Raw genomic sequence first — 14091 nt, forward strand, 5'->3', positions numbered from 1 at the left:
TCAAAGAAGACACTGTCTTCAATTTACCGTTCAAACGTGGCATCATTCAATCGCAAAGCAGAGCCTCTACTCTGTCTAGAAGTGGGTGTAGCACTTTTCCATAATGCAGGAGCTTGTTGATACACAAGCATGTGAGACTTGAGATACTAAATCATTATTATAAATGGCTGCTGTGTGGCCCAGTATATACCTGCAGATGACTTTAAATGTCCCTTTATCACAAATATAACCCCCACCTTCCTCCCTTAATTCAGATTCAGATTCAACTTTATTGTCATTGCACATAGTACAAGTACTATGACAACAAAGGCACTTAAGGCACTATATATCAAGTTACAAATGAACCCTTAGTCTGCGTCTCCTAAAAGGAGATCAAAAATACAATCCTGAGCTACTTTAAAATATTCTTGAAATGAGTTGAGTGTTTGTCTTCAGTTGAGAGAAACCCGAGGATATGGAAACTTCACAAATATCTGCTACATTCTGACCAGCAGCAGCACATCATAGTGTAGTCGTGATGTTATAAAACACCACAAACTATGAACTGCATGTTGAGGATTAGACCAAAATGTTATTCCTTAAAATCCAAGTGTACTGAGACCCAGTAATCTTGCTGGAGGGAGTGTAAGAATAATAATAACAATGACATGTAATTACAGAGCACTTATCAAAACAAAGGACTAAGTGCTTCATTGAGAAAAAAATCATAAAATACATGGGGTAAGATAAAAAATAATAAACAAGAAATTAAGAACCAATAGAATAAACAGGCAGCACCGATAACACCAAGATAAGCTTTCTGATCAAAGAATGTTTTCAGGAGAGACTTAAAAGAAGACGTATGACATGCTGTTATTCTCCATAAATTCAGAGAAAGTTAACATTGTTCTTTATTTTTCTTCTCAAAATCCCAAATTTCAATCAGAAGTGATCAATAATTGTATTTCACCAGGCATCAAATAATCACATACATTCCTCTATGGAACAGTGTGGCCTTGATGAGAGGTGTTTACACACACACACACACACACACACACACACACACACACACACACACACACACACACACACACACACACACATCTCTTGTTTTCCCACCCGCCCCCAACTCAGACCTTCCCAACTTGTTCAGGAATTTAAACCAGTGACCTCAGTCGAAGGTCCTTGGTTCTTTAATCATTAACTACATTTTTTGTTTTTGGCAACCAGGGATACTCAACATTATTTTCAGCTTGTTCACTCTGTTTTCGTTGACTCATGCATGATACCTGCCTTCCTGTGTCAGTCCTAACTCCTCACTTTTGTCCTCTAACAGCGCCTTTATCAGAGCACTGTTTCCAGAAAGTCTCAACGCTGAAAAGAAGGGTCGACCCACAACTGTAGGCAGCAAAATAAAGGTGTGTGTGTGTGTGTGTGTGTGTGTGTGTGTGTGTGTGTGTGTGTGTGTGTGTGTGTGTGTGTGTGTGCAGTATGTACCTGTCCCTCATATTTTTCAGGGTCGCTGTGGTAATGGCCTTTGAAAAGATAACGTTTGCTGCTCAGAGGCATGTCCTTCAGCGGTTAATCCGTAATGCAGACTAAGCATTTGGGGCTTTCATGAGACATAATTATGAGCATCAGTATCATCATTACCTTTCCTGATCTTTGCTCTTACTGCACCCTTCAGAAACAAGCCAACGATTTGGTGAGCACACTGATGAAATGTACTCCGCACTACATCCGCTGCATCAAACCTAACGAAACCAAGAAGCCCAGAGACTGGGAAGAGAGCCGGTAAGTGTCTGTGTCCCCTGATTTCCTTCCAGTCTCTCATGACTACAAACCACCCAGAGCCTGTTTGTGTCAAACTAATGCTGATTAACATTACATGTATCAGGTGGAGCACTCTCTACAACAGTAGGTGTGAGAGTAACATTTAAGAGTGAACACATGATTTGTCACATGTATTCTCTGAGACAGACAATTAGTGATGAGAATTACCCGCCATCCACCATAGTGTTCTGTAATTCAAATACATTTTTGTGTGTGAAATCCTTAAAATGAAAGAAATTGATAACAATCTATTATATTTATGATCTATAAATAAAGGTGAAATAATATTAAATTGTCTGTAATGGAAATTTAACTCTAAATATTCTCACCCAAAAGGTAAACGCTGAATCATTGGTCTGATCCGTTTTGCTCCAGCTGTTTTATTTATTTGCTCTTTTTTGGATGTTTTCTGTCCGTCTGAAAGACAAAGTCATGCAAGGCCTTTCAGACTTTGCCCCCCTCTTTATCCCTTTGTTTCAGTTTCCCCCCTTTTTCCTCCGTGCTCACAGGTTTTGGGCACTAAATGTTCAGATGCAGAGTGCTGTTGTATTGTTCAGAGCCTCTGACCTTCCTGTTGTGAGTCGGGTGCAGAGTTGCTCATTAATTAGCACCGGAACTGTTGTTTTCACAGGAAGTGTGAGTGTACTAAGTAGCGCTTACAGCCTTTGTTTGAGGAAAAAGTTTGCAAAACGCAGCTAGTATTTATACAATGACATGTGATTACAACTTCCGCTGGAGGAGCAGGAGCCTCATGCTCCGTAGATTACTTTAGGATGTGGGTTTTTTTCAAATTATTTTTATGTCTTGTACTGTTATCTAATCTATTCTCATCTTTCATAGCTACATAAAACACAAAACTATCACAATTTCAAAAGTAGAGAACAAAACCTGAAATTGGAAGGCGGGGAAGGGAAAACCCAGCAAATGTAAATGTATATTCAATCAAACATCAAAAAACACTTTCTGATGGCTCAGGGGATAGCATGAATGAATGAATATATACTTTATTAATCCCCAAGGGGAATTTTTTTTGTCGTCATCAGTAGCGCCTTACAATTGAAGATACAAACACACAAGATAAAAGATCAAATATATAAAGAAGCAACAGGGATGAAAGATATATACAAATTAAAATAAAGTCATATATATATATATATATATATATATATATATATATATATATATATATATTTAAATATACACAATAATATGTATTCAATATATATTAATATATATATATATATATATATATATATATATATATATATATATATATATATATATTTACTCCAATTGAAAGCTAAAACAACCAGTCGATCAACATTAAATTAATCAGGAGGCATTTTGATAATTAGTTAATCTTAATTTATTAGGTGAAGAAAAATGTTTGTTAATTTTATCCTAATGTTTTTTCTGTCTTAAGAGTAAAGCACCAAGTGGAGTACCTGGGTCTGAAGGAAAACATCAGGGTGAGGCGTGCTGGCTACGCCTACCGCAGAGTCTTCAGGAAGTTCCTCAACAGGTAACACGCCTCAGACTCACAGCGGGCTCATACGGTACTCATTTCTGACTTTCATTTGGTTTAAAGGAGTGAGTCTGATAGGAATCTACACAGATACTGACCTGGACACGGAAAGAAATTGCCCCGAACTATTACATTGCAGCCTTTTTAGTGTTGTCGCTCGATGCTGTACCAATTTAATAAATGATCCTCATTAGTCACATAGACACAAAAACATTGGAAAATATGGTAGAGAAAGTTACACTTTAATAAGCAGATTGTCCAACATGCCATGACAGGACTGATCCACTTTAAATACAGTTTCTCTGTTGATGTCTTTATAAAATACTGTGTTTTGTCAGGTACGCCATTCTGACCAAAGAGTCCTGGCCAACGTGGCAAGGAGATGAGAAACAAGGCGTCTCTCATCTCTTACGGTCTGTCAACATGGACCAGGATCAGTTCCAGCTTGGACGTACCAAGATCTTCATTAAAGCCCCTGAGTCGGTAGGTTTGACATCCGCCGTCAGATCCTGTTCTTTTGCTAAGTCTTTGCGCTTTATGACACCACATCTCTAGAAGAAAGCAATTCAGAAAGATTTACTATAAAGCAAAAGCTTTTTCACATGTTATGTATGTACACACGTAGAACTCAAATCACATGTTGGCATGCAAAAAGCCTTTTTGTTTGCAGAGAAAAAACTTGAACTCAACATTTTTACAATAAACACCATAAAAGGGCACTCGTGTCCCAAATCATGCTTGAATCCCTGATGTAGGGGAGGAGATTGAACCCGACCCTTATACCACGTCAGCACTGAGTCAACACCGCTCTGGAACTAAAACCCAAGTACAGACTGTGGTTGCAGAGTTTGGGGGGACATCGTAAAGGCTTGTCTTTTTTCCACCATAACTACGTTTTTTTTTCATGATTCCTATGAAAGCAGCACTTGTGTCATGGCCATGCTCTCACTTATTAACATTTGTACACATCGTGCACGAAGAAGCATGCACACACACACACACACACACACACACACACACACACACACAGTGATGTATGTTTGTAAGCTAATACACAGACTTTTAATTCAGGCCTTACAGCTGATCCTGAATGCCTTCACTCATTCATTGCAGTCATGCATGCCAACAGTCCACCATCCCCCACACTGCTAGACTGAGAGTCCAAGTCATTGAGGTGTGCTTGTGAAACGCAAATATCACACAGGGTGGACCGCTGAAATGAGCTGCCAAGCTTCTCAAAACAAGCCTCTCTGTCTGATAAGACACTGACACCAACTAATTAGTGGTATGACTGAAGCATTTTGTTTCTGTTGGATGTAATACGTCAAGTTTGTTTGATGCCACGCAGATGTTGGAGAAGAGTTTCTCCTTCAAAGTGGTGATGGATAATGGTTAATCACATTATTATTATGATATGTTTATAATGATAATAATTGTGAGATGTTAGTTTCAGTTCTAATAATGATCATCTTGAGCTAAATTCATCACTGAGTAATATAAACATAAACCCCACCAGCTGTTTGTTGTTAGATATCTTACCTGGGAAGTTGCATCACTCGTCTGGTGAAAACCATTGAAGTGATGTCACTGTCTCAATTAATGACGCAGGGCATTTTGTTGTGGTTTGTTCCTGTCACATTGCAGCCTGTGGTCGGCCGTGGTCGATGCCAGGCCCGTTGCAGTGGGCAGGATGTTTAGTCTGGCAGGGAGAGGGCAGAGAGTTTGATTGCGTGTCTAGAGGCCCATCAGGAAATGACATAGACTGTGGTCTGCTGGTCCAGAGTCAGCTCCTTGAGCAGGAAATGGTGAAATGACTTAACAGCCAAAGAATAAATTATTATCTTTATGTGGATACTGTTAAGTAGTGTATTGATCATACCAAACAGTACGAAACAATGTGCTAATGATCGGAAACAAATCAAATATTTTGCAGTGTTCCAGGAAACCTAATCAATACGTTATCCTGCAAAGATAGGCCCACATTATTTCAAGTACGTCTTGAATGAAAACACTACTTGTAATCATAGAAAATCTCTTCCGAACACATGTTTTGACAACGGAAACACAAAATCAATGTTGTAGATTAGTGGACAGCACTGAAGAAAACTGTCCAAAAAGGTCTGGGTGATATTGTTTGATGCTAAAATAATCTCTCGGCAGATCAGTGATTTCACCCCTTCAACAATCCATGATGACACTGCCTGTAAAGTAGGCACTGAAAAGTCGTACAAATCTAAATGTTTAGAGTTGGCTTTGTGCAACTCTGCAGGAATGTTCAGTATGTGTGTGCAGTCATTCCTTCCAGTCACTTTGTTTAGGTGTGTCTCTGTCTGGGTTTGAGCAGGTGTGCTGTCTCTTACTGTATTTCATTTCATTTTTGTTTTTGTTCCAGCTCTTTCTGCTGGAAGAGACGAGGGAGCGCAAGTTCGATGGCTACGCCAGGACCATTCAAAAAGCCTGGAGGAAATACATGGCCCGCAAGAAGTATGTCCAGATGAGGGAAGAAGGTGAGTGGTGCAACATCTTGCAGCTTTACTCCTCTGTCAAAGTTCCTCTGTCTTCATATCTCATTTTCTTGGTTTTAGCCTCTGACCTGCTGTTGAACCGAAAGGAGAGGCGGCGACACAGCCTCAACAGAAACTTCGTCGGTGACTACCTGGGCATGGATGACAGGCCTGAGCTCCGGCAGTTCCTAGCCAAGAGAGAAAAGATTGATTTCGCAGACAAAGTCACAAAATATGACCGCCGCTTCAAGGTTGGTCTCCTTCCGTCTGCAGGTTGCTCCCGTCTCTTAGGAACTGACAAAACATTCATGGAGTTCTTCTGTTTTTGTCCTGCTATTTTTAGGGAATTAAGAGGGACTTGATACTGACCCCAAAGTCTGTGTACCTGATTGGAAGAGAAAAGGTGAAACAAGGACCAGAGAAAGGGCAGGTGACAGAGGTGCTGAAGAGGCGGATTGATGTGGAGAAGATCTTGGCAGTATCTCTCAGGTACATCTCCCTCAAATCTGTATTACATCCTCTGTATCAGATATCAACATAAACTCCATGTCAACAGTTGAAGCACAGAGTCTCACAGCTGTTCACTATTGCTTTCAGTATTGTATTCTGAAAGGTGGTTTTAATGGAGTTCCCCATGCTGCTCATGCATTTATGACCACCACATGTTCCAAACAAAATCTGTCCATAAAAACAAATTTGGGCTCATTCTCTCTACATAAGTCAACTTTATGCCCTGCATCCTGCTGCTACACCACCAATTTAACTCCTGCTGCATTTGCATTGAGGTTTATCTCAATGTCCAGGTCATGAGCAGTCATCGAGTTAGTTGTGGAGCATCACATTAGTCTACTCAAATACTAAAACAAATGGTTTAAACATTGAAAGAGGTTTCTGGTTGAAAGAGCACATCGCAGGGGGAAAAAAACGTAACATAAATTAAAAACAGTGCCGAAACACCAAGACTTTCAGTACATGGCAATATACTCTAATTACATAATGGTGTATATCTGATCTGCATTAAAGCATTTTGCAACAGAGAAAAACATGTTTCTTGGTATGTCTCTCGGACCAGGTTCCCTCTGAAAAAAGGTTCAAAGTTAAATGCACTTCCAAACTCCATCAACATGAAGCATGGGGCCCACCATTTAATCTGTACACATTGCACTGCAGAAAATCATACATCTACTTCAAAGACACAGTCTGGATTTCCAATCACATAAGTTCCCATGTTCCTGTAAATGTCACTCATGGGACATTGAAAACATGTGAAGTATGTTAAACCTGTCTCTTGTACATACATCTGAGTGTCTGTCCCTTTGTGTGCAGACCTGACTGATGGTCCACATCTCAGAAATGTTTCTAAACAATATGCAGTCAAAAACATTCTCATTAAAGAACGTCGCTGAGTTAACTACAAAGAAATGGGGGGAAACAAGGAACTAAGAGACTCTTTGTTGTTGATGGGAACGCTGTATATCTTGTTTTAGAGGTAGAAATCAGAGCATGTGGCTTTTGAGTCAGTGGGGTAATATGGACCAGGTGGGGCAATGAGCGAAAGCAGGAGTTGTAAGAAACTGCACCTCTCTGAGAGCAACAAAGTATCCTTGTGTGGGTTACGGGCACAAGATGTCTTCCCTCTTCAGACGTGAGCCCCTTTGTGAGCCCCCCTCTGTTTCTATGCAAATGTGAAAGATGATTCTGACTCTCCATCTTAACTTCCATCAAAACCGAGCAGTTAAGGTGCATTCATCTTAAAGCATTAAAAAAAACAATCTTGTGAATGCATTTTTGTTTCAGTGAGATTTGCTTCATGTCTCAGCTGATATGAGGATTTTAGGTTTTGTATCTCATCAAGTGTCATGTTCATGTTTTTGCAGCACAATGCAGGATGATTTCATGATCATGCACGAGCAGGAGTACGACAGCCTGCTGGAGTGTGTCTTTAAGACCGAGTTCATCAGCTTACTGGCCCGCAGATTTGAGGAGAGAACCCAGAGGAAGCTACCGCTCAAGTTTAATAACACGTAAGTAAACAATAACGTATTGTTGTTTTTAAAGGACATGTCTTCAATTTAATTGGATTAATTAGACTTTAAATCAGACTGGTGCTAAACCCTCATTGCTAATAAGTCAGTATTTCAAAAGCACTTGTTAACAAAGTCACAGGGACCATTTAAAGAAAGTGTTATTTTGGCTTTTGCGCTACAAAACTAAATTGTGTTGTCCCTCAGACTGGAGATGAAGTTGAAGAAGGAGAACTGGGGCTTCTTGAGTGGGGGTGGCTCCCGGCAGGTCCTGTTCGTTGGGGGTCAGGGAGACATGCCAGTACTGAAGCCTTCGAGCAAATCTCTGCAGGTCAGCGTCGGCCCCGGGCTTCCGAAGAACACACGTGAGTATTGACAGACCTGAAGTACAGCAATGGCCTCGTTCTCACAGCGAGATGTGAATACGTTAACTTGAGGGGTGGAATCAAGTCACGCGATGAAGTTGACCCATTAAATTTGACGACGTCTGAAAATCTTCGCAAACATTTTACTTATGTTGGTGTTACCATTGAATAGAGTTGTTACTTGTTACTTTCACAGAATCGACTTCGTCCTATCTCTAAAGTAAACACAATCATTTCAGATACAAGCCTTCTTTATTTATACATTACATTAATGTATCCCCTCTCATCTTCATTTCTCTCATGCTCAGGCCCTACTAGGAAGAGCTTCTCTCAGGTTCACTCCAATGCGTCCAGAACTCACCAGAACATCCCCTCGAGGGCGGCGCCGGGACCTCCAGGTACATCCGCCATCTCACAGGACGTGAACAGGCTACTCTTACATCCAAGTTGACTGTCTAAAACAATCTTCTTCTTCTTCTTCTTGCAGCCGCTCACCAGAATGGTGGCCTTAAAAACACCAACCACGCAGCCAATCAGAGGAACTTGCAGCATCACAAGCAGAGGAATCTTCCACCCGACAACGGGACACGCCCCTTCCTGCCCAGCAACGGCAACCAGCTGAAGGAGCGAGGCGGCAGCCGGCCGCAGCCCGACCTGGACTGTCTGAAAGTGCCTGATCAAGGAGCTGCAGGGTGAGACGCTCACACAAATTAAAACACACCAACCACACAGTTATACAGGAGTAGACAAAATAACACACACATACACATAGAAGACTTGGTACTGTACAAAGGTGGATCAATTTAAACTGAATGCAGCATCAGCAAACCCTTCATACTGCACATGTCGGCCAAATTATTGGTTAGTTTCATTCTGTGACAACTCTTTCTAACTGTCTTAGATAGTTGTGACACTTAGACAGTGTTCTGCATCTTGGGAGCTGTTTTTGGTGTCTCACCAACACACCAGAATCACGTGTTAGTGCCTCACAGCCTCGGAATGAAAAATATGTCTCAAATCTGTGTCAAACTTCTAAAGAAAACTAAAAGTGTGTGATTTAAGTGAATGCTGCTGTATTTTTGTTTGTTGGTTCTGTGGTGTTGCGATTTTCATGGTGTTGATCGTCATTTTCCCAAAAGGCCAGACCCCCTTTTTGTATTTCCATTACAGGGAATCTGACGAGTATGACTAACACAATTGTATCCTGAGACCACTTTAATAGCTGACGTATGCTGCTAATTGTCATTCAGCCTAATATAACTCCACAGCATTTAGTTGACGCATAAAGTTCTCTCCCATTAGGCATTTAACATTCCTGTGTCTAGTAAACGTATTAATACACAAAAGATCATTTATATTTGTATTTCTTCAATGTGTTTATATCTGCTGAATGGGTTGAGGTTTTAAGGCAATACGGTGCAATGTCTGGCATCACATGCACACACATATTTTTGCCCACACACTCTAATGCACACACTTGTGTTTCTGTAATTTGGCATAATTTGGATGATTTATTCTTTTGTAGCAATGGAGACAGACGGCCAACTTCAAATGGAGGAATGTGAGTTGGAGTGTTTGTAGTGTTTTGGGTGGTGGTTAAAGACGAACAACTTTCAGCAGCAGGATATGTTGATGCTTCTTCTCATGTACATTTTGTTTTTTTAACAACAGCAAAGTTCAAACTCTAAACGAGCCAACTCTAGCCTGCAACTAATATTTAATTCTCTTCTGCTGCTTAATTTCTTTGATTTCAAATGGGAATTATTTTACAGTTCATCTTAGTACAATTGAGCTTTCATTAATGAATGAAAGCTCCTTGAACTAGTTTTTGTAATGAAGTAATCCCTGCTGTGCACCTCTTCTGATGTCTCATTTTTAATAAAGCGATGGACATTGAAGATGGTTTCATGAACACAGCTCTCACTGGGAGGCCTAAATGTTTCTCTTAAATGCCTATATTGCATATGTAAAATCTAACTGTTGACACTTTGGATTTTAACCTCAGTTAGTTGAGCAGTTGTTCACTCTCATTCTTAAATTGTACATTTGGCATTGTGTTAAAAACTCATTTAAAAGAGAATGTACTGTATATACAGTATACATGTTTTTTTTCCCCAAGTAAATTAAAACAGCAAGTATATAGAATAATAAACAGACATCTTAAAGGTACCAATGACTCTGGACCAACACTCTCTGCTCTCAAAGGCTACCTGAAATGTGTACTTTTTCAGTGTGTTTGTGAAAGATAGTGCGTACTCAACCACCATCTTGTGGCAGATTTGTGAACAGCAACAGCGAGTTCAAATCGAGCAGGAGGCATTATAAACACCAACATGTTTTTACAGTCACTGTCAATCGAAAAATCGAATTGGAGTCAAAATGTTTTTACATGACAAGATGGTGATTATGCACGCACAAAAACACCACGTCTACCAACTGCTTCTTCTGACTTAACTTCACAGCCAACTGCAGCACAGTGAACTGTAGCGCCTTCAAGCAGATGTTGACAGTCGTGTGGTTTCCCTCTTTTTTTCTTCTCACAATGCCTTAGAGCCCACAGACCATCAGCCAGCAGGCCTGCGCCGGGAGGAGGGCGACCCAAACCTGCACCCAAGCCTAAACCCCAGGTGCCCCAGTGCAAAGCTCTATACGCCTACGACGCTCAGGATACAGACGAGCTCAGCTTCAATGCTGACGAACTTATTGACATCATCAAAGAGGGTAAGATGGCTTGCTGGTTAAACAAATATGAACGTTTGTGTCAGATACCAGCTTGAAATGGGCCTCAAATCTCATCATGTTTGTTGCGTAGATGCGTCCGGGTGGTGGACTGGACGACTTCGTGGAAAGCAGGGTCTTTTCCCCAACAACTATGTTACCAAGATCTAGGAGCTGCCGGTTTACAGCTCGAGGAGGAGAGCCTGCTGCATTCCCACTGACCCTCTCGGAGGACGAGGTGGACCTTACAGTCAGAGAGAAAGAAGCACCGTGAGACTTCTTGAGAAGAGAAACTCACACATCCTCCACTGCTGCCTTGTAGTGGATGAATGTATCTCTCGGTTCCACCACCTTGAACAAAAGACCGTCAGGCTTGAAATGAGGCGCCGCTTCAAAGACAAGAAGACTGTTTGACCCTCGGATCTGTTTTCCTCCACAGTCCCTTTCAGTATGGAACAAAACTATTTATTGTATTTATAGCTTTCTGTATTCTCCTTACTGTCATTTATATCTTGCTGAGAATTTGAGCTCAAACTTTTTTGAAGCGTTGGAATGAAGTATGCTTAATCTGTGGGACCAGGCTTGTACTTTTTATTTTCAAAAGGTTTGATTGCTGAATCGTAGGTGATCACCTCAGTGGCAAAACTGAAGCGACTGCTGCTTTACTAGGAATATTTATTTTGGTGACAAACTGTAACTTCTTACAGGGGACGGCGTTTCGGAAAATCATCACACTGTGATTTTTTAATGATTTTAAATACCAAAGCTATAACAATTTTAATAGGTCTGAAAAAACTACATTTAGAAGGCAATGTGGTCAAGTGTTGAATCACCTGGAGAACCATCTTCATCTTTATTTGTTTGTTGTTTTTGTTTTTCTATCTCACCAGTATACTTTAGACACAGAATAGAGGCAATGTATACTGTAACCTGATCATGCTGTCTGTGGTGTATTAGCACTTTATTGGTACAGGTACTACCTTGGACACAGACATCTTCACTCGTTCATGCCACAGCCGGTAAGTCAAGTGTATGAAGGACAAGTTGTAAAGCGAGAAATAAGCGGAGTTACTGAGGAGAATCATTTGTTTACATGAAATGATAAAAAAAAAGGCATTTTAGATCTGATTCTGTATATGTGTTCATATTTTAGGAGTTGTTGTTGGATAGAGTTTAAATTAATGTTTTCTTGTATTTTCTTTGAAGGATCTTACTATTCAGATTTTTCTCTGCTTTTGATACTCAAAAGGCTGCTTTATTTCTGGTTCAGCTACAGATGGATAATAATGGTTAGCACAGATTAGGGTGAATGGATTTTCGTTCGTGCAAAAGTTGTTTTTGGTGAAAGACATTTGTTGACATTTTTCCGTGGCACTACAAATAATTCCTTCTGCTTCTGCCCGTTTCTGCACATATTTTGCACTGCTGTTGCATTACTTACACATTCCTTAGTATTTTTTAAATCAAATAACCACATTATGCTCTAGTCAGTAAAAACAAAAACACCTGGGATCTTCTGCATCTTCAAATATGGTTTGGATCTTGGATGGTTGAAAACATCCTTGTGCAATATTAAAAAGTGGATGAGTCTTTTAATAAAGCATGTCATATTGCATTTTTTATGCTTTTTTGTTTTATCAGAGAACACATTAAATGAACAATGATCAATCAGATGTTTATGTATTTTAAAATATTTACATCCCATCCAGACTGCAGTCCAACAATCTATGAATACAGAAATCATTAGTTCAGACTACTCTAACAGACCAAACCCCGCTAAATAGTTTTATTTTTTCCACACAGTTTTTAGTGAATGTTATTGCTTATTTATAAGCAGTGCCACACAGTTTCCTTACATGGTCAAACATCTATTTTTACCTTTTCTGTCCAAAATAAAGTAAATCGTTAGTAATTTTAATTTCATAATTTATTCATTTTTTTTAAAACTAAAATACAAAAGTGTAATTTGAAATGTAAACTGCATTTATAGAAAAAAAGAGGCAAAAATCATGGCAGAATAATATCTAACTGTATGTGACACCTTTCTCTCAGATAAACACAAACTTTTTAATGGAAGGCATTTTGACACATGCCACAGGTACAGAAACAACACAGGTGTAACAGTCATGAAGGTCACCTGTCTTGCAGAGCCATAATGTGATAATGGTGCTTTTGACACCTGGTCTTTTCTTTATACAAGGAAACTGTCTGCTGTTAAAATCTGAAGCAACACTGCATTGGATTATTTATCTTGGGGAACCTGGAGACCTCTCGTCGTGTCAAAGTGTCTTTTGCGCTCCACTGGAAGTTCTTGGTTTATGGTATATGGCCACAGTATGGTACTGCACTTCATCTTATATTTTTATTTTAACTTAAGGTTTCATTTGAATTCCTCAGTCAGAACATATTTGGACTCTTACATATTTATGTTTTCTCTCTGAACATCACTGGACTGTGGACCATCCCCTTTATTTCACGTCCGAAAACTGACCTCAATGGCCCATCTTTGATACACCTCTTAAATATTTTAGTCTCCTCTGTTCAGTGGTTGCTACAGATTGAATTAAACATTTGAACAATTTTCTTTTCACATAAGCATATTTTAGGCAATCCTTTAGATATTTGTATAACGACATATTTTACTTTACTGTTCTAGTAAACACACAGGAGATGAATCTTTGTCTTGCCTCTTCGCTCTCTGTTATTTTACTCACACTAATTACCTATTTGACTAAATTTGGTATGAGAGAGAAGGGTGACAGCGGTGGTTACAAACCTGTTGACATGACCCCCACAAGGAGCTCCAAGATGTTCCAAGAAACATATTCCAACTTACAAATTAACATATATACTATACATGTAACATGTTCTAGTATTTTTTTTTTAAATGGTCCATAGTGAAATATTGTACTAAAGGAGCAATTCACCCTCCTGTATATGTGGAGTGTATTTGTGCCAAGTGAATTTACGTATTTAAATCTTGCTGCCAAATTGATAATCATTTAATACTCAGTAAAATACATACAAATAAATAAAAAATTGGAACTGAAATTGTGTTATCTTAAAAATCCAACTAAGAAAAGAGAATATATCCAACTAAAGTGTTTTTCTGTAAAGTCTTTCTTTCTATTTAGGGTAACTCT

At 39.5% G+C, this 14091-nt stretch overlaps 1 protein-coding gene across 1 annotated transcript in view; it reads left to right on the forward strand.

The window, feature by feature from the left end:
• Positions 1-12610, forward strand: part of myo1ea (myosin IEa) — a 30930-nt gene extending 18320 nt beyond the window's left edge. The window contains exons 15-28 of the mRNA XM_079216679.1: positions 1316-1397; positions 1667-1773; positions 3236-3334; positions 3676-3820; positions 5730-5844; positions 5923-6092; positions 6185-6330; positions 7719-7865; positions 8073-8230; positions 8539-8628; positions 8718-8922; positions 9756-9791; positions 10782-10951; positions 11043-12610. Of these exons, the coding sequence (XP_079072805.1) occupies positions 1316-1397; positions 1667-1773; positions 3236-3334; positions 3676-3820; positions 5730-5844; positions 5923-6092; positions 6185-6330; positions 7719-7865; positions 8073-8230; positions 8539-8628; positions 8718-8922; positions 9756-9791; positions 10782-10951; positions 11043-11119 (1747 nt within the window). The 3' untranslated portion in view covers positions 11120-12610. The remainder of the gene's footprint in view (positions 1-1315; positions 1398-1666; positions 1774-3235; positions 3335-3675; positions 3821-5729; positions 5845-5922; positions 6093-6184; positions 6331-7718; positions 7866-8072; positions 8231-8538; positions 8629-8717; positions 8923-9755; positions 9792-10781; positions 10952-11042) is intronic.
• Positions 12611-14091: the final 1481 nt, after the last annotated feature.

The sequence above is a fragment of the Taurulus bubalis genome, assembly GCF_910589615.1.
Source record: "Taurulus bubalis genome assembly, chromosome: 4".
Classification (NCBI taxonomy): domain Eukaryota; kingdom Metazoa; phylum Chordata; class Actinopteri; order Perciformes; family Cottidae; genus Taurulus; species Taurulus bubalis.